The sequence below is a fragment of the Rhagoletis zephyria genome, unplaced genomic scaffold (assembly GCF_001687245.7).
Source record: "Rhagoletis zephyria isolate East Lansing unplaced genomic scaffold, Rhagoletis_zephyria_1.1 Rzeph_scaffold_00654, whole genome shotgun sequence".
NCBI classification, from domain to species: Eukaryota; Metazoa; Arthropoda; class Insecta; order Diptera; family Tephritidae; genus Rhagoletis; species Rhagoletis zephyria.
This window is the reverse complement of record NW_016157738.1, coordinates 128,406-149,626: the sequence shown is the minus strand read 5'-3', so window position 1 is coordinate 149,626 and position 21,221 is coordinate 128,406. Positions and strand designations below refer to the sequence as shown.

General features: G+C 34.2%; 1 protein-coding gene across 2 annotated transcripts; it reads right to left on the bottom strand.

The window, feature by feature from the left end:
• Positions 1-15,298: 15,298 nt before the first annotated feature.
• On the bottom strand, positions 15,299-20,425 carry LOC108360919 (nose resistant to fluoxetine protein 6-like). 2 transcript variants are annotated; one of them, XM_017613385.1, is made up of 7 exons: positions 19,969-20,425; positions 17,800-18,341; positions 17,480-17,766; positions 17,280-17,399; positions 16,144-16,389; positions 15,505-16,051; positions 15,299-15,432 (listed from the first exon to the last, which is right to left on the bottom strand). In XM_017613385.1, the coding sequence occupies exons 1-7, from the start codon at positions 20,222-20,224 to the stop codon at positions 15,301-15,303; spliced, it is 2,130 nt and encodes a 709-aa protein (XP_017468874.1). In that variant the 5' UTR covers positions 20,225-20,425; the 3' UTR covers positions 15,299-15,300. The 2 variants fall into 2 exon arrangements, with proteins under 2 accessions (XP_017468874.1, XP_017468873.1); XM_017613384.1 differs by having other exon boundaries at positions 17,480-18,341.
• Between the last annotated feature and the right edge of the window lie 796 nt (positions 20,426-21,221).

Here is a 21,221-nt window from a genome sequence, read left to right as displayed (position 1 = left end):
TGTCTGCGTTAATTGAAAATTATACACACATCAGCGAATGCTTGTGCGCTGCAACAACAGCAATACATAAAATAGTTAATGCAATAACAATAGCAACACTTGCTAAATAAGTGCATGCAATGTAATTACAGATTTAGCTAGTTTGCATCATGAAGCGCAGCAGATACTCGAGGAAGCCAACGGCATTGCATGGCATTAACATCAAAACATCAACAACACCTACAGCTTCAGCGATAGCAACAGCAACCGAAATAGCAACAGTTTGCCAGAATACCTCAGTTGACTTGATGTGATAATGAATAACGGAATACGAAACAAAGTTTGATGTTTTGAGCATTGATGCCTTTGAAATAATGAAAATACGCGTCGACTGCAGAAAATCAATTTATTTCCTGAAATTCGATGCTGCCTCACCTGGTGTTGTTAATGCGCGCGACGGATTTAACTAGAAAGGATTGAATCAAAGCAAAGCGAACGAACTTTTAATTGGAGTCAAACAGGTCAATAAATTAAAAAAAAACCAAATATTTTTGGTGGTTTGTCATTAGATGTGCATTAGCAACACTAAAAATATTTTATATTATTTTTTCCTCGTTTAATATTGAATTTAAAGACAGTTTTACATATTGGCTGTAATCAGTTCTTTTATGGACCAGTGGCGGATCTAGAGTGAAACTTGGGGAGGGGCTATCGGTATTTTGGCGGCACTATCCTCTGCCTATTTAGCAGGTCGCCGCCTCTTTGAAGCAGTGCCTGCCGGTTTTCCCAAGCTGACTACCACTCCCCTCGCCCACTCCAACGACCTAACCTGTTCCTTCGTCAGCTGCTCTGTCGGCAGGTCACCGATCCTAGCCACGACCCTAGTGGCCGCCTTTTTATTGTAAAAAGCCTACTGGGGCATGTTTAGCCGGCCCCCTCTGATCTGTGGTTGCAACCTTCCTTGAGCTGCTGGGTGTATCAGCAGCATCCTGCCGGTTTAGACTTGAGCCGTTCCCCGACCTTCATGTGAGGCCAATGGCGGTCTGATCAAGGCTGAACATCAGCACGGGTCGTCTAACTGCTTGCTCCCAACCCAGAGCTTTTTTCAATAGGTTTGCTCCTCCGTTACCTCCATAGGCAGCGATCAAAAACCGTTTCCATATAACTAAGCACATATTTAATACTGACTTCTGATCATACCTGGACACCATTCTGACATCGTACAGAACCTAAGATGTAGTGCCCATTACCAGTTGGCACCATCGTGGGGGTTTAGCCATAGGATTTTCGCCGACCAATTATTGTGTTAATAAGTAAACATTAACCTTATTTTTGATGCATATAAATATGTACACTACCGGCCAAAAGTATTTACCGAAAGAAATTTTCACAACATATGTAACAATTTTTATTTATATTTTTATTTTTTCCCGCTAGTTTTTTATAAAGGAGTGGTTAATAGTACAACAAAAAATATAGAAATAGAATTTCCAAATTCAACAAATTCTCGTCCAATTTTATAACCTCTTAATCAGATTTCTTAATTTTTTTTACGTACGCAGTTTTGTAGCCCATTAAACTATGGTTTACAAAATGCTAGCTTGAAGTTTCTTAAAAACCTGGTTGATTTTTGGGAATTTTGTCTGTTGAAGGCGACTCGAATTTCTTTCATACAAAATATTTTAGATTTTTTTATGGAAGAAAATGCGTGCAAAAAATTTCCAACAACTCACCAGAAGTCCTTGAGTTTTCAAAGCGCCTCTAGAATTGTCTTCCGGATATGGGTTTTTCCCATACATTGCAATTAAGTATGTAGTATCAAATACTAAAAGTGTTATATAGTAGAATTAAAATGAATGATATGCTTTTGTTGGTTCCATCTAGTCCGCTTCTTCTGTTAAAGCCACTGTCCCTTTTCAAGTGAATCAAAATAATAAGGATAATTTTCTGGTAATTTGATAGAAAGTGGAATAAAATCCAAAGTAGTCAGGGTGTTTTCTTCATTTCCACCACTTTGTCGAAATTAATCGTTCTTCAAAATGGGATCAAAAATAAATTTCTCTGATGCCCACAAGTCCATATATAAGCTGGGATCTTGAGGAAAATATGTGTACCTATTGAAGTGAAGCGGGCTGTATACTAAAAAAGTAAACATAAGAACTCGTGCTTATATACATTCCTGTAGTTGTGTATGTAACGTATACGTCCCGTAGCACCAAACACAGTCAGCTAATACGCTTACTCGCATGTCCTAACTTAAAGTCATTTAATTTAAAAGTAATTAAATATTGGCGTGGAAGATTATTGCACAGCATTTCATATGCACATACATATCTATTCAGCCCTATTCTGCATTTTGAATCGAATCGAAATTTCAGCGTTTCGTTTCCTTTCGATCAGTCTTCGAAATTTACGATTATACCTATTCTATTTTTCTAAGTTGCTAATTTGTTGACGGTGATGGTGGCGATTTTTTCGAGTTACAATGAAATGATGAGTAATTTCGGTACATTTTCTCCTAAATGATCGTTTTAAGGCTAAAATTATCCAAATGTTTAAGTAATTACTTTTTAGTTTTACTTGTTTCTGGAACTCCGTTGATTGAAATATATGCAAGAAGAATTCATTAGCGTTGGTTTTCTGGCGAGAGAAGGAAGTGACACTAAAAAAACCACTCGTGCGATTTGCTCATCACATTTTTAGGTACATATTTCATAACAACATTTCGGTAAATAAATCCGAAACTGTACAGAGTGATAAAAATTTGGCCGATTTTAGAGCCAAAAACCATTCTGGCTAACAGAATGTTCGATATCGGAGTGAACGAAAATGTTGTCGCACAACAGGTTAGGGTACAAAATAGTTAGTCCCATATCTTTTCGAACTATACTTAAACAACCCACTTTTTGTGCCGATGCATTCAAATGGTCTACAAACTGGTTTAGAACTTCCGCCAAACTAGCTCGAGGAAAGACAGTACCCCCCTCTGCAGAACTTTTGAAGTCGTTCTGAACTGGTTGCATTCTCGACAGATCTGGGACAATAAGTTTTATATGAGAAAATTTTGCTGCTGGACATACATACATATGTATGTATATGTGATTATGAATATGTATGCATGCATATATGCATAGAATTAAGATAATAATCAAACCACATTCAGTACTTTTTCTAGTGCCATAATTTTTCCACTGAAAAGCACAAAAACTTCTTTTATGCTTTCATGGAATATTTTCATTTCATTTCATTCTTCATCACTTTTTACTGTTGCTCACATTTTCTTTTTTAATGTGCCCATAACCTATTGACATTGATGTGGGTACATTTCATTTTTTTTTTTGTGACTGACGGTCACGTACATATTGACGGCACATACATATATGTATATACATACATATGTACATGCATAGTTAAAGATTAACCCTTTAAGTGCTCAAGCGGCGCGGATACATAATCATGTAAATGTATGTATGTACATATTTGTGGGCTCTCTCAGAAACTTGCTGCTTTTGAATTTCCTTTCGCCAAGCCACCGGTTGGTTGGCTTCGTTTTTTTGGTCTTCTTTTGCGAAAGTACATACACACAAAGTACTAAGTATGTATGTATAAATGAACGAACGAGTGAATGAATGAATTATTGCATAAATGAATAGTTGGAATGAAAGAAAACTGAAGGGATTGCATTATCCTTCTTTTGCTGCTGGCATTTTTGCTGCTCTACATCTTTGTCGAGCTTTTGCTTAACTCTTACTCTTACAGTGACGTGCAAAACTGTAACATGGTGTAACACTTTTTACTTCAGCCATCGCTATCTTTCCAAGTTCTAACGACTTTCATACTTTTGTTGTATATTCTTGTTGGTACATCCCTACTCCCTCTCTCATAATGATTTGAAGTCAATGCAACAACAATAAAAAAACCAGCAGACAAAAATGTAAATAAAGGCAGATGTTACAGTTTTGCACTCATATATTTTTAAGAACTTTTTAACAATCTTCACGGAAAAAAAGAACTACTAACACAATGTTCAGTACTCTTTTGCCTGTTTCAGTTCCTGGATGCGATTTGGCATACCTTATTTGTATCTTTGTAAAAACTCTGGAGGTATATCCTTAGTTTGCTTTCACAGCTCATGTACTCGATATTACGGACTTTGATACTTATTAAGCTGTGCTTTTAGTTGATTTCGCAAATTCTCGATGAGATTCATGTCCGCGGATTGTGGAGGTCATTGGAAATTAGCAAATCTTTGCTTTTGTATCCAGGCTTTGTGAACATGTGCAGTGTGTGTTGAGTGATTTTTCAGCAGAAACTCTCATTTTTTCGACTAAACCTTGCAAATTTTGTTGAAATATGAACAGATACTTTTCCTTACGCATAATACGTACTAACGGACAAAAAAAAATTTTTTTAAATACAACCCCAAACCATTATGGACCGACCACTGTGATTCACAGTTTTCCTTACATAATGCGCATGGGCTTAATTTGGGTCTTTGATCCAATACCATGCCCGGCCATCTGATTGAAAGCTATTAGTTTAGTCTTGTCAGACCAAATAACCCTCAACTAAATCTTAAAAATGTGTTTTTTATTGCATTCTGTAAGGCCTAACATATCCCAATAGGCAACGGTCCGGTTTTCGTGCGATGCAGCGAAACGCTGCCACACTCGCACATGTATTTTGATCAAATTTGCTTTTTTCTTCTTTTATGATCCATTTTGCTCAATTTGGCAATTTTTCGCCCCACTATCTACTGATTTGCATTCAATTTTAATACCTTAAGCGCTCTGTAGTAGTGCCTGCAGCGCTACTTGCTACTAAGTTCACAAGATATCGAACTGTAATATTTTTTGACAGACTTCCTTTGTCCTTGGGAACACATCAGGCTATATTTGCTCTCAGTCTTAACATTTTCAAGTATCAAATTCCAAAATTGTTTGCCACTTTTCGTGCGGTCCCGCCTTTCCACAGTAAATCTATTATTTACATTTATGGTTTCTGATTAACTATGTTATTTACTGGTGATCACTTCTTCAATAAATTACAATATAGAAAAAAGTCATCTGACTTCCAACTAAGTAAAAGATAACTGTCAAATGCAAAACTGAGAGTGAGTGCAAAACTGTAACATCTGCCTTAATTTACATTTTTGTCTGCTGGTTTTTTTATTGTTGTTGTATTGACTTCAAATCGTTATGAAAGAGGGAGTAGCGATGTACCAACAGGAATATACAACAAAAGGATGAAAGCCGTTAGAACTTGGAAATATAGCGGTGGCTGAAATAAAAAGTGTTACACCATGTTACAGTTTTGCTCGTCACTGTATAAACATACATATACATATGCACATACATACTTAAGTATGTAAATTAATATGGTGTGTGTGTGTTTTTTTTTTTGTGGTACAAGATTGTCAAAGAGTGAATTATGCAGACTGATTTCTTATATAGAACCGATTTTTTACTTGCAGCCTCTGATAAAAAGTTTAATTCACATAAATTTATATGTTTGTATATATTTGTAATAAATAAGCATATCGGCAGTGAAGGCTGTCACTGTTATTTTGCATCCGCATCAAAGCGTTGTGAGTGATGTGATTAAGACAGAAGCTTTTTAATTAAAATGCTTTTAAAAAAGAGTTACGAATAAGCTAACCTACTTTTGCGTTGGGATTTATCTGCCTTAAATTTTTTTCCATTCTTTAATTTATTTACCCATTGTGTTTGTTTTTTTACTTTCATTAATTAAATTACTAAGTTGTCAAGGCGATGAAAGAAAAAGAACAAACAATTTAAATAAGCCTCAACTGATTTATGAAAGTCTACTCTTTGGACTATAAGTATGTTAGACACAACATTTGGAAAGTTTGTGATGCATTGCCTTTTCTTCTTTTATTGTGATACGATATCAAGTTATAAGAAGTAGAGTTAAGTATTTTTACAAAAAACGCCGAGGCACGTAAATTGAATACCGTTTTTTAGATAAGTTCATTTTCCCAAGATATTTTAATATGGTAATATGGTTCACGAACAAAAAAACTGTATACAGTGAAACCTCCCTTGGGCGGACACTCACCGTCAGTCATTTTTTGTCCGCCCAAGAGAGGTGTCCGCTTAATGGAGGGGAAGCCTGTTTTAGAACTTTTTAATGTTTTAATTAATTGAATAGTCACTATTTCTTATTTGAATAAAAGATATTGATATTACATCGTTCAAACAAAAATGTGCATGTATTTTTTCAAAAATGCACATTTCATTTATGTGCGTAAGTACATATTAAGTAATAATAAAATAAAAATAAATATTACATTTTAGTCCATAAACTACATAAAACCATAGATTCATTACATAAAAAACGGGGAAATTGTCGATTGACGAAAGTTTTATTTTTAATTTTTTTCAGTGTCAGTACCTTTTTCATCAATAGTTTTCATATTTTTATCAGTCTCCAAGGGTTTCTGACAATTCAAATAACGAACCTAAACCACTGCGCAAAAAAAACTAAATGTGTGCATAACAATCACATTTTGTGCGGGAAGTCCCCTTTTTCCATTTAGTAGTCCGCCTATGAGGAGTTCGCGTCCGCTCAACGGAGGTTTTTGTTTGATTTGTTATGAAAAGAAATCTTAATGTCCGTTGATAAGAGGTTCGCGTCCGCCCAATAGAGTTTTTGTGTCAATTTTATGCAAAATAACTGTCCGCGTCCGGCCAAGAGAGTGTCCGCTTAAGAGAGAGTAATTTTTTCCGAAATTTATACTTAAAACTTGGTATAAGAAAAAATGTCCGCCCAAGGGAGATGTCCGTCTAATAGAGGTGTCCGTTAGGAGAGGTTTCACTGTATTTAAATTTAATTTAAATATATATATTTTTTTCATTCAAAATGTAAACCTAAAATGAAAATAAAAAAAACACCTAAAAAATTTAATTCCAATATGTACTTTTATTAGTGATATTATGACTTTTTTCACAACAGGCATATATATGTATAGTATAAATGTAATTACTATTACATAGGCCCAGTGCCCAGCATCTCTACGCACCTTACCTCTTAAGTAATCTTTGTATTACATAGCGCATACATATACATATGTATACTGGTACATGCTTTTTAAATCAGCTTTCTAAAATTCCGTACTTTTCATCTTCCCACTGGTAACAAAGGTCAAGTTAAAATACAAGCATATTTCATTAAAAAAAAGTACAAATACAACAACTCCCAGTATGCCCTCAAGTAATGACAAAAGTTTGCCAAATTAGTCAGTTCGAGTGTTGGTGACACAAAAAGCAAAGCGACTCCCCTCATTCCTACAAACTTTTCCCTACCTTTTTGCAGCCAAAATTATGGCACATTAAATGTTGCTCTCTTTTTTTTTTTGTACCACTTTCTAACAATTGTTTCCTGCTGAGTGCTAAAATTTGTTGCATTGACCTTGATGTCGTCGGCAACAAAGCGTGTTGTGTCGCAATGGTTTCAGTTGAGATGACAAAATATGACCCAAATGACCTTTGAAAAATTTCTTTATGCCTTTTATTTATTTTTTGCCTTTATGTTGTTTTCTGTGTGCTTTTAGTTACTTTGTGGCATTTTAATTTATTTTGTTGCCGAAAAAGGTGTCAGCAAAAAGTGTGGATGCTAATGCGTTTGTAATTGTTATAGAGCTCACTTGATGTTTAAATAATCTAAACGATAAGCGCTTTGTAGCATTTTTATTGCTGGGGCAATATTTTGGAAAGAGCACTTTTATGAGTTTATTTTAAAAAATGATTTCGTGACGTTCACGCAGATTGTTAATGCTGGCTGCAGCAAGCTTCATTTTAAAGTGGTTTTGAGGTTAGAGTGAGTTTTTTATTTTTCGTTTTGCCAGTTCCCGTTATCTACTGCCATTCGTGTGAATTGCAAGCATAATTTTCTTTTATTACATAGAGTGGACCGCTTACTGACTCGACTACGGATTTGTCAAATAGATGTTCCTTTAGAAAATTCCTCAGCTGTCTCAATACTCCTAAGGTCGGGAACCCAGACCAGTTAGATATCTGTAGCTATCTCTAATTTCTTTAGAAAATGTATGCAGATTGTAGATTCCTTCGCCCCCTCTCATCCTCAGCACTTACGCTTGAAAGATGTTAGCAAAATCAGAAAGTCGGAACGATAATAGCCGGTATATACAAGGCAGGATTCACCTCGCATACGCTGCATATACTCCTATACGTCTAGTACCGTTAATACCGGTCTACTAATAGATTAAAAAAAGAAAAACTAAATATACATACATATTAAAAAAAAATTATAATATTTATTTAATAAATAAAAAATAAAATAAGCTCGTAAAAATTAAATGCAATAAAAGGAAAAAAAAAATAATTTCTTAAAACTGTAAAGTCTAAAAACTAATTAATTAATTTCTTAAAATTTAATGATATTAAAAAAATACTTTCCTTTAACGGAAAATCAAAAAATGAACCGAATATTAAGCTAAGAGATAAAAATAATACTAAAACAAATAATTTTTAAGCAAAAAACAAAACAGACTTGACAATGATCGGATTTAAACCAAATTAGTACAGGACAGCCTGTGAGGTAACACCTCTCGTTTAAAAAAGCATTATAGAAATCTGTTAACGTGGTCCAAAACTATGCGGTAACATACAAAACAAAATAAATACAAATATTCTGATGAATTGATACCCTTTTCCTTTTTGTGAAGTCGGTTAAAAAGGAAAGATATACTTAAAAAAAAATTTATTAAATAAAATTAAAGGAGCTTTTTTAACAAAAGATAATAATAAATATTTATTAAAAAATTTAAAATAAGTACCTAAAAAATATTTTTCCTTCTAAAGCAATAAAATCTAAAAATTTAAAGGACATTTATTTAAAAAATAAAGTAATAAAAAAAACAAGAATACAATATAATACAGAAATTAAATGAAATCTACTTTTAAAAGGAAAAGATTAATAATTAAAAATAGAAAATATTTGTTTCTTAAGTAAATTTTAAAAAAGAAACCATTATAAAAATGCATTTAAAAAAAATTATTTAAAAATAAAAAAAAAATAATGGAATAAAAAAAGATATTTTTCTTTTTAAAACAATAAAATCTAAATATTAATATTAAAACAAAGTTAATTAAAAAAACAATTCAAAAAGTAAAAGCAAATCAAATACGTTTCTAAAAATTAAATGAATTGAAAGAATGTTTTTTTTTTATTAAAAAGATATGATCTAAAAAATTAAAGAAATTTATACTAAAAAATAAAAATTGTTAAACTAAAAAAAGAAAAAATACATAAAGATTAAATGAAATTAAAGTAATCTATATTTTTGTTTTTGAAGCAATAAAATCTAAAAACTTAAAACAAAATTTAATAAAAATAAAAATTAAAAACGACAAATACCGCTGTCTCGAATGTACCAGTGCTTTTCTCATGCATCCAATGCGACTATTGGAGCAGCGCGAGAAATATTATATGCTTCCTCATTTGGAACGTGCTCAAGTACTTCTTGACAAAAGAGCTTTATATCATGAAAGTTGATAAGGGAGCTTTTCTTAGTAAGGCTTTTGATCACAATAAACAAAATATTTCAAACTACATATCTTGCCTGCTGTCTTTCAATTGCCTTACAAAAGATTTGCAAGTTGCCATTATCTTAGCAAGTTTTGCCCTGTTGAATAGACATCGTTTGATGGACACTTGGCTTTTGAATGCCTCGAAGTTAGTGCATTTAAAAGAGCAGCTTTTATATCCTTACTTTATTATTTTAATTGAAATTCAACAATGTACTTAACAACTTTGCCCTCTTCTTAATTACATATTCAAATTGCATTTCCAACTCATTGATGGAAATATAATTTCTTCTGACACTTTTATGTAATTTTGGCGCAGCACTCTGACTTTTATGCCCATAAACAGCTGTGCAATACACACAAACGTAATATTTATGTAACCGCATTACTGTCAAACAAGCGCTAAAAGTGCTACGCGAGGGCTATAAACAATCATTTGCATAATACCCAAATTGGCTGACCGACCACCGAGCGGTTGTGCTGGAATAGAGCGCGAGCCACCGAACGGCGGCCACCTAACCATCCAGCAACCAAATGACCGTGCGGATGGACCTCATTAACCGCAAAACGACAAACAGTTGATGTTTGCAATGCAATGCGGTTGTATGTATGTATGTATGTAAGTACTCGTGTGTGTATGCAAATGCATAGGTGTGTTGATATATAAATACAACTATTTATAAGCGGTATATGTATTTATGTATTACTGTTGCTGCTGCTGGTTGCTTGATTTGTATGTGTTACCGCACAGAAAACCGCAGAAGGCAGAGGCAGGGCAGGGCGCGCAAATTGAATGCGTCATTTGATATTGTACATTAGAATATATGAATAGAAAAAAAGCTTATAAATATATAGGATGCAAGTTATCGTGCCTATGTACGAAGGTTTATATAAAAAGCACTTGTGCATAGCTATGTTTGTATTTGTTGCATAAATGCACGTGTATGCGATTTAATGACTGCAACTAAATTACATATCACAGGCCACGGTCAGTTGGTCAGCGAAATAGAAAATGAAGTAAAAGTCACAGCCAGAGTTTCCCAGTTGAGTGAAATAACTCGGTAATTTTATTTTCAATAGTAATCCTAAGATAGGTTAGGTTAGGTTAATTTGGTAGCGGACAAGAGACACACACACTTGGACAATTGAGATATTGTCCTTTGTGACAACACTAAAGCTGAACCGAGAGTTAATTGGCCTGTCAGAACTCCCACCAATAGCGAAAGCTGAAGCTTTCTTTGTAAGCATAATAAGCCGCAGGAGAACAAATGTATTCCCAATTTTACCATACCCGATGAGAACGTTTTTTCAGGGGTGTTCTTACTAGCCAACTCGTCAGCTACCCTGTTTCCTACAAAGCCATTGTGAACCGGAACCGAAATTAGCTTAGTTAGGAGACACTCCGACGCGGTTGATAGATAGGTAAGACAATCGCTTACCGATTTCGAGCGCACCACCACAGTGTGCAGGACGTTTATGACTAAATTGCTAACAGAGTATATGCTGGCATTCCTCACTGACGTCTCACACTCTTCAGCAGTGAGTCTACCACTCCCTTCGTGGAAGCTATTTCCTTCTGAAAGATACTACAGAAATCCGGACGCCTGAATATATAGGTGTTTTTTAGAGAGCTCCCGGCAAAAGACACCTCCACCAATCCTGCCTTCAACTTTGTATCCCTCCGTGAAGAAATTCATCCAGTAACCCAGTCCTCTTTCGAAGGATTCCCTCGATTTTCCCTGGGGTGAAGGTTTTGCAAAGGATTCAAATATCAGTCCGTGGACAAAGAAGTGTATCCTTCTTATACACGGCCTCTATTCTGGCTTACTTGCAAACCTCTTAAATCGAGAAGACTGCTTCATTGTTAAAAGGCGCCGACCGCTCCAATTCCAATGTTCCAATTTATTTCGGCGCACGTATCGGTATCGAATGCGCGTCCAAATGACAAAAACCCAAAGCATTCGCTTATTGGCAACCCTGGTTTCCAATAAACTACAAAGGCATAACTAAAATTAAAGGGTACGAAATAGCTGTAATACTGCGCAGAAAAAGTGGTAAAAGGTTCACATCTACATACATATTTAGATACGTTTGTGTGTAAATGCATACCATTTGGCACGCAACTACCGCATTTGAATGATTTGAATGCAGCAAAAATTGCAGACTCGTGACGCGGAAATGTGTAGAATTCATCAATTGTGCTACCATTAACAACAATAACTGAACGCGCAGCAATTTGGCACACTAACTCATAAGTAAATACACAACATACATATGTATGCCCATTAGGTTGGTAAAAAAAAAAGTAAAGTCGGAATTTTTTATTTTGAAATCACTCAAAGCGCTCAAAATTGTCCATGTATTTTATATGGGAAACAACAAGTTTTCGTAGAACTTTCGAACTTTATTTTTCACATGCATTTTTGTACTACCCTAATATACATAGATATGTACAGTAGCTACATTTGCAAACATATGACTACTAATATATGTAGATATGTATATAAACACATAATTTTAGTATGCACATAGAGACTTTTTAATGGATTCCGTTGGCGCCAACTAGCTGTTACATATTACCCAGCTGCTTCTCCCAGTATCACTTTTAACACAAACGACTTTTGAGCTCCAACAAGTGCATTAATTTTGTCGCCTGCCTCTGTTTGTGGTCGTTGGACTTTTCGTGCCACCTACCTTGCCATATATGTAACTGCTTTCCGCGTCACACGTTTGTTGTATGCCACTTTTTGACCTGCACTACACTCTTGCTGGATAACTAAACGTTGACAGCGTTAGCTGCCAACAAAAATCTCGCACGTCGTCATCGCCATCGCCATAGCCATAGCCATAGTAATCAAGCGCTGTTCGTTTGACTTGTGCGGCGGATTAATGCCCGTTATATTCGGGTATGTTCATGCAAATTTGTTGATTGCTATGCAGCGATCACAAAGTGTGGCAGTTTTGCTTTGATAAGCTGAATGGGTGGACCTAAGTGGTGGGGTGGGTGGTGCATGTCGGCATGTCTTTTATTGCGCTGCGGTTTTTATTGAATTTGCTTTAATCGCGGTTTTGTTCGTTAATTAATTTGCGATTTGTGGTTGTTGAAAGGAATTTTACGTACGTATTTGCAAAATTAGAAATGTTACGAATACTTACATACATACGCGTATATGACAAATGCTGCTTATATTAGGCAAAGTGAAAAGGCACTTCAAGTGAAGTCATATACTTTTAATGAACATTATATATATATATATATATATAAAGTGTGAGATTTGAATGTACGCAGCCTGCGAAATTTGAAAAGTCTCCTTACTTTGTGAACACACCTCAAGTCTGCGTGCAACTGAATAGAAACGGTTTGAAATAAAATCGGTAGTTCGATCGTTAAGAAAACGATGGAAATATATGTGACCAAAAACATAAAAGCACCCTAAGGACTCTGCCTCGCCGAAGTTGCATACATGTCACAACTGTCCAAGCACTTTGGAATTGGTATAGATGTTAATCAGTATGCTCTTCTAGCACGGGAGAATGTGATTTTCCGTGTGACAATTTTTTGCGTCTAAAAGAAAATTTTCCAACAAAAAAAAACTAGCTATGAAAATATTTTTTATTTTTTTTTTGCCACAACTTCGACAAATATTCCATCGATACGTACCATATTAAGATGAAGACTTTCTGCTAACGGAAAATTATCTATTATAACACTATGCGACAGTCAAAATCGGGATGGGATGAAACCAACGGGAAATGTTATATCGGCCAAAAACAAGTTGTACGTGTCCCGGTGTTCCGCTGGGCCACGTCTAGGAATCGAGATATATATATAACTATCATATAGGGGAAATTGTCACCTTTGGTGGTCTTTTTTTGACATAACTCGAGAACCACTAGTCCGATTTTGCTCAAACAAATTTAAAAAAATTAAAAATTACAATTCCTTTTATCTGTTCATATAACGTTTTTCTATATAATCAACAGTTTTGCCGGTAAAAATAAATGTATGAAGAAAAAAAATATTTTTTGCCTAAAATATTAAATTTTTTTAAAACTGTTGATTATATAGAAAAACGTTATATGAACAGATTAAAGGAATTGTAATTTTTAATTTTTTTTAAATTTATTTGAGCAAAATCGGACTAGTGGTTCTCGAGTTATGTCAAAAAAAGACCACCAAAGGTGACAATTTCCCCCATATGATAGTTATATATATATCTCGATTCCTAGACGTGACCCAGCGAAACGCCGGGACACGTTAACTTCTTTTTTACCGATATAACTTTCCCCGGTAGTTTGAACCCTTCCCGATCACTGACCCCTACCATTTGTCTCACAGTGTAATTTGATTATGAGAATACTTTGAGAGCAAGATTAGTTGAATTTCTTCATAAATATTTTGGAAATTTTAACTTAAGCTTATATAGAAATTTAAATACCTTTGCTTGTCACATTATTGAGTTTGATTCAAATAACTAACAATCCCCGTTTTACGTTTTACCTTCACGTTTTAAATATTCTTCTTGTGCATACTTGTTTTGATGCCGAATTTGATTATCCGCATTGTTTACTCTTCTCTTAGCATTGAATTGATTCCATTAACAAATTTCTTTATTAGTTGGTATTTAAAAGCATTCCTTTGTCAGTGAATTTCCAAATGTTTGTTTTAGTTACTGAGATTTAATTGCGCTCAGTAGCCGCTGCTCGCCTTATTACCAAATTCCATTAATTCCATTGCTTGTACTCTTACAGTCATGCAATTGATTGATGATCTCAATATGCAGAGCGTATTCTATTTCTGTGTCAATTGGTTTAATTGAAAATTATAATTTGCCATTTTCCTAGTTAATTATATTCAAAGGAATCTGTGTTTGTTTCATTTGCAATAGGAGTTGTGTGGGGACTTTAACCCGAATTTGGATGTTAAACTGAACTTTCTTGAAGTCAACTGCCTTAACATCTGTTTAGAGTAAATAAAAAAATTATCATTTTTGCGCTCTGTAATTATTGCCTAAAGTTTTAAACTTAAATGGCTTTATCGACAGTAAAAAATCAGATTCAATATTTAGACAATAAACCCAAAAATTATGATCGCTCCTCCTCGAAATAGAACCAATTAATTTTGTTTATAAAGCGTTGACGATCGCAAAGTTTTGACTGGCTTAAGTCTGAAATACTCTCGGAAAAGTATTTATGAAAATAACGTTGCTTGACTTCCTTCAGCACTGAAGTGTTCGAACTATTTTGAAAGTGTTCGGCGCTTACGATTTCTATTTCTATTTCTTGGAAATTTCAACAGAAGTCCTTTCTTGAAAATCCCATTCCCACTGCGTATTTAGGCAGTGATCAATGCTGATTTCAGCAACCATCCTAAGTTGATAGCGTTCGATGAGAATGAGAGCGAGGGATCTATCCGAGTCGACTCTGGGCGATATTTGATGTGCTAACCCACGTTTTGACAGATGTTGCTCGGACTTCATGTTTTATTTTTCGTGAATTTGTCGGGAAATTTCGCGCATAAAAAATGGATTTTTTCGGAATTTTATTTCTGTAAAAATTCGTATAGTTTGAAATTATTAAATATTTGCTTAGCTCTTATAACAATGTGATTAGTCAGTATAAGACGACATTTCTTTCTTAAGAGGTACTTATAACACAAAGTATATACAAATTTTGAATATTGAAATCAGGCATTGTTTCAAAAGCTTTTAAATAGCTAAGAAACAATTTTTTTTAAATACTTTTCCAAGAGTTAGGCAATTTTCCGCTTTACTTGACGAATGATTAGCAGTCTTGATAAATTTTGATAGGGTATATCAAAGAGTAAAGTAAAAAGTGTTGAAAATAACACTAAAGTAACCACAACTCCAATGTATTCGAATAGCTGTAAGAGTAGATGAAAAATAAATCAAAAATAAAATATTAACAGCCATTGATTCGAATCCGTCATACTCACCAAATTCAAAGGATTGGCATACAAATTCGATTGACTAAAACCCGGCAACGCAAATATGAAAATTGGATTCAACATAAATATTGCATACGAAACTTGATTGAATTTCTGAAACACTATGGACTCGAAGAAGCGAAAAAACCAACGCATTTGGCCATACGCATTAGCCATTAACAAAATACTACACGCCAAGCTGAAGATAATCCGTTCCAATAGCAAAATTGAAGTGGCTGCGAGCGGCGAAAGATTCGCATAGGCTGGCTTCAATATACAGCCGAGTACTACTAGCGGCAGCAAAAGGCCACAAAATTGCTGCATACTTCTACTCAAAGCAAATGGTAATCGCCGCTGCTCTACGAACCACCAGCCGGCAATGCAGCCGCAAATGTAGGCCAAAATGCGCGACAAAGGATTGGTGTAGATTTCTGTCAAATGAGTAAACGTGGATTCGAGAGTGTGATCGAAGTTCAATTTGAGGCCGACGGCGTAGGTGTACAGAATATTGGCGATAACGAGCGCGGCAAGACAGAGTTTTGTGCGACGCGGGTGTCTGAAGAAGAAAGTAGAATACGAGTAGTTCAAATTTGTTATTACATTCAAACTTTACAAAAAAAAAAAAAAAAATAAAACAAAGTTACTTACTTGACATATGTGAAGAGCAAAACGCTAGCCAATATTGAAAATTGCATGTCGCATGCCAGCGACCAGGTCCACAGCGCACAAGCATCATTGTGATCGTAGAAATTTTGTATGAAGAATACATTTCGCCACCAATATTTGGCGCAATTCACGTGAATTTTGTGTTCGATGTGAAATAAAGTGATGTTGTCGAACAATGCCGCACCAAAGTCGGACATGGCGATGACTAGGAAATACATGGGAGCCAGTCTGGGGAGCAAATAAAAAAGATTAGGTCTTACGGTAAAAATGTTGATACTTGTAGCATTAAATTTTTTAAAAATCTATAATAATCTAATTTGTTGCAAGAGATTGTTGTAAGTATTTATATTAACTTGTAAGCATTAGCGGAGTTTTCGTTTTTTTTCTGAAATATAGATTGGGCAGACCACACTTAAATGCCAGTCGTCGTCGGGCATGCGTTCATCTGACCATATAAACAGAATCAAATCGCTCAAAGAAATTCGTTGGAAGAAAGTTCGCTGCCAAAATTAAAACACACTGCAGTATACGAGATTGCCCACAACCAAAGTGGCGACGAAGTCAGGGTTGCCGTTTTGGGCTTTTCCTACCAAAATTGGTATGTGTTTTTCTCGTTGGTAGGATGGTAGGACGCTAAAAATTTTGGTAGGTTTCTTTGCTTATAAAACAGAAAACCTCTCTGGCTTGGTGTAATGTGTCACTTTGTCAGCACTGTGAGTAGGCTTTCCAAATTTTGACAATATCAATTTTATATATAGGCAGAATTCTACCAATTACCTTCGGAAATTATCTGAACTATATATTCGTATAAAAAGTTTTATCCACTGCGTATCTAAATTAACAAGTAATTGAATCGATGGCTGCAAAGACAGGTTTATAAATGAGATATTTTTCTTTGAAATTCAATTGCGAATCGATAATAGTTTCAACAATGACAAGGTTGTTAAAATATTTTGAATGGCAATAGAAGAGTGATTGAAAAAAGAAAACCACTTATTGTTAGTCATATTTCCAGTAAATTGGAGAATCTCAAAGTTTTTAACCACAACTCTCTAGCTTTTCACCTGCATATGCAACACAAATAACAATAATAATAATGGGTCAAAGATGTTACTTACCTCAAATAGCGATGAAATAAGTGGCTTCCAATTAACTTTAAATTTTGTACGAAATTGTTCTTACGTATAATCTTCAATAATTTGACATTCCGGAAATGATTGTATGCTTGCAAGAAGCCGCTTTTGAAAAAGAGTTTTAAATTTAAAAAATAAAATAGTTAAATCTGATATATGTATGTACGCGTAATAATTTGTAATACCTGAGCGCAAAGAATATATCCACGAATATATCTACATTTCCGATCCGCACTTGATAATTGAAGAGCGTCAACTTGTTTCTGGTACCAGTGCAGAGAAACATCAAGTAATGATAGAGGGTGACGCATAGAGCGCTACCAAAACGCAAACCATTGAGGGCGGCAAATGTGTGAGCCAATTTAGGTGGCACAAAGATGCGCTGCCAATTCGCTGCGATATCAAAACAGGTGATAAAGCTTCTCCCCTCAAACTGTTGCTGAATAACCGCTTGAGAATTGGAGTCCACTGTGTAGTGCGAAGAATTACTAGACGGAGTGTCCATGGCAGCTAACGCTTCAGTTGTCTTTTTCTTGACTGCTTTCATACGTTCCGACTTTCTGCTAGACACAGCAACAGCTGTTAGACCGATTGTTACAACTACAAAAGCGCAGCATATATAGAACGAGGGTCTCATGAAGACTGCCGCCTGCCACTGTAGATCCTTCATGTAGTCGTACTGTAAATGCATTTCGAACAGCTCATTGCCAGCGAAGAGTCCTCTGCTCAAGTAGGTTTTCATGAGACGCCGGACATCGTGCTCAGCGCAAGCGCTTGGCAAACAAAGGCCTACATGAACGCGCGGACCAAAAGCAGTCACATGCGGATCCACCTGCCAGCTCAAGTTGTGACGCAAGTAGACAACGCGAAAGCCGGTATCAAAGGGCGCCACAGAGGTAAGAAGCGCCTCGTTCATTTGATGCGGCAGATAAGCGGAAATTTGCATGTGCACTTCATGTCCGACAGCACTGCAGACTTCACTATTACCCAGCCAGAAGTTGTGACCGAATGTGAAGCCTGGCTCGAGGGTGGCTGAGGCGTCGAACACTGTGAAATAATGGAAATTAGAAAAAAATGTATATCCATTACAGCGCAGCTATAGCTATGCTAGCTGGACGACTTTTATAAGACAATTGAAAGACAGAAAGATAGTTTAAAAGATTTTGTTTATTCTGGCACGAAAGTCTTAGGAAAAAAACTCTCTTCCCAACTTGCATGGTAAAAGGTTCTTTTAACAGAAGACACTTGAATATGTGGCAAATGGATTTTCGTTTTTTCTCGCGCTTTTTAATTTCTTTTTAATTTTAGTTACTCTAATTTATCTTATTTTTTTTACTTCAACGATTTTTATTGAGCTCGAACGGCCTCGAGCTCAATAAATATTGTTGAATATAATTGTTATAAGGCCAAAAAAATAACAAAAACAAATATTTTTTTTTAATTTTATTTCTCTTTTCTCGTTTTTCAATTGAATTTTTAGATTGTGTAAAAAGTAAAATATTTTTTAAGTTCAGTTTTTCTTTTTTAATTCAATTGTTTTCTTTCTAAATTTAATTTCTTTTAGTTTAAAATTTTATTGTTGTAAAAAGATAACTTTTTAATTTCATAGAACTTCTCTAAACTCGTTTTATATATTTTTCTGTTATATATTTATTTTTTTCCTTTTCTAATTTAATGGTTAAATTTTTGTATTTCATTGTTTAAAATTATTTTTTAATTTATTTTGATTTTTATGGCATATTCTTTTAAGTTTTAATTTTATATTTTTAAAAAGAAAAATTGCAGTTAAGTCTGTTAAAAATTAATTAATTATAAATTATTTTTTATTTTTTACATTCTTTCTCCTTTTACTTAAATTTTTTTTTAATCTTCGGATTTTATTTTTTTTAGGGAAAAGTTTTTTTTTAATTGCATACAATTTTTCAACATTTTAAATTTATTTTTCTTCTCTTTTTTATTTACTCTTCTTTTAGTTTCTAGATTTTAATGTTTAAAAATACATACGTAAGATATACATATATATTTTAATTTCTTTAAATTTTTAGTTATTTTATTTTGTTTTTATTTCCCTTTTCGTTTTTCAATTGAATATTTCTTTTAGTTTTTATGTTTTATTGCATAAAAACAAAACTATTTTTAAACTAAATTATTTCTTTTCTTAATTTAGTTGTTTTCTTTATTAATTCTTTTCTTTTAATTCCAATATTTTATTTTCATAAAAAGATAACTATATTTAATTTAATTTTATGGATATTTTTCTATTTTTTTTATTTAATCTTCTTTAAATTGTTTTATTTCTCTTAATTTTTATTTTATTAATTTCTTTTAATTTTATTTTATTTTTATTATAGTTTTTAGATTTTATTAGTATATAACATAGTTTTTTTTTGTTAATTTCATTTGGTTTGTAAAAACTTGTTTTTTTCTTTTTGTTAAATAAAATTTATTGATTTTTTAAATTTAATTTTTAGTTTTTATTGTTTTAAAAGGAAAACTTAATTTTTTTTTGTTCAATTTTATTTTAAGAAAACTTATTGCTAAAGGACAAACAGAATAACGCTAAGGCCCCCTTGCCGGCAGAACTTTCAGTTAGGGCCGTTTTCGCAATCTCTGGTTAACAGTAAACGAGAGTTGCCAGAATCGCCCTGTTAAAATATTATTCCTAAATACTTACTTTTCAATGCCCATGCTTCTTTGTGGATCACCCCATGCTGGAATAGCTGCAAGTGGGTGTGACAGCGCAGTTCAATGAATTGCTCATTGCTCACAACTGATAAGCCGTATAAGATGGATGTGCGTTGAAAAGTTTCATGTAAATTGTGCTGGGTCATCGACACTGGCTGTGATGTATTTGCTTTGGAAACGTCATTTGCGCCGGCGAGTGCGATTAATTGGCACAAAAATAATATTTTTATTTTCATCTCATGCATTATTTTTGGAATTTATTCAATAGCTACGCACTAAACGAAATTTTTTCACAGTTAATTTTTTGCACCTATTCATAATCAAAAATAATTTATGGAATTTTCTCGGCTCTCATTTGTTTCGTTTTTTATATTTCTTTTCAATATGCACATTATTTACGACACTCGCACTGCCACTTCGTCTCACTGCCTCGCATAAACAAAGCATCACTCAATGCTTCCATCATTTTTTATCGCATTTTCATGAGGCGCGTTTAATCTTCGGCGAAGTTGCTACTCATTGAACTTTAACTCCTTAAACCTAGCAATAGTGTGTATAAGGGTGTGTCACAAACTTTTAAAATTTTTTTCGGAACCTCTAAAAGTTTAGTTATTCATAGTTAGCTTAGCTTTGCTTAGACAAACGTTGTCTTTATTTCTTTCTCACCACTTAAGCGAAGGCCATTTTTACTCAGAAATAATTGAACAGTTTTATTAGGTAACATATCTTAAGTAAAGTTATATAAAGCAAAATATGCAAAACTGCGCCTTAAATAAAACCGCATTTAGCCTAAGTTGGAACTCTATCCTTTCTCATAGAGTGAAGAGCTCAAGGCAAAACATTAAGTAATTTATGACACACCCTAGTGCGCAGATACGTACATATGTAAGTTGTGTACATTAAATTTTACCAGAAAAAAAGTTCGCCGTATCCCTTCTTCCCAAAGTATTTTTTCAAGGCAATTTAAAAAAAATATATATATGAAATGTTTTTTCCGCCCGAATGTAGTGGTCGCATTTTAAAATTTCTCTTCATATCTTCGGCATTTGCAACCGGATCTTAAAGTATAATATACCGATGTTTTTGCCTCCAGGAGACAACTTTTTTATTTTAAAGTTCATTGGCCTCTAGCACTCAGTTTTAGTTTTTAGCCACCAGATCTCATTTCTTATCACCCTAACTTACCAGCCTAATATCATTAAAATGATTAAAAATCAAAATTTTTAAATCAAGCTGAGCAGC

Excerpts from the sequence above, each read along its gene's own strand:
- LOC108360919 (XM_017613384.1), bottom strand. The coding sequence starts at position 20,224 with ATGCATGAGATGAAAATAAAAATATTATTTTTGTGCCAATTAATCGCA. Across the intron at positions 18,342-19,968 it reads AGAAGCATGGGCATTGAAAA|TGTTCGACGCCTCAGCCACC; the intron begins GTAAGTATTTAG and ends ATTATTTCACAG. Across the intron at positions 17,400-17,479 it reads GATATATTCTTTGCGCTCAG|CGGCTTCTTGCAAGCATACA; the intron begins GTATTACAAATT and ends CTTTTTCAAAAG.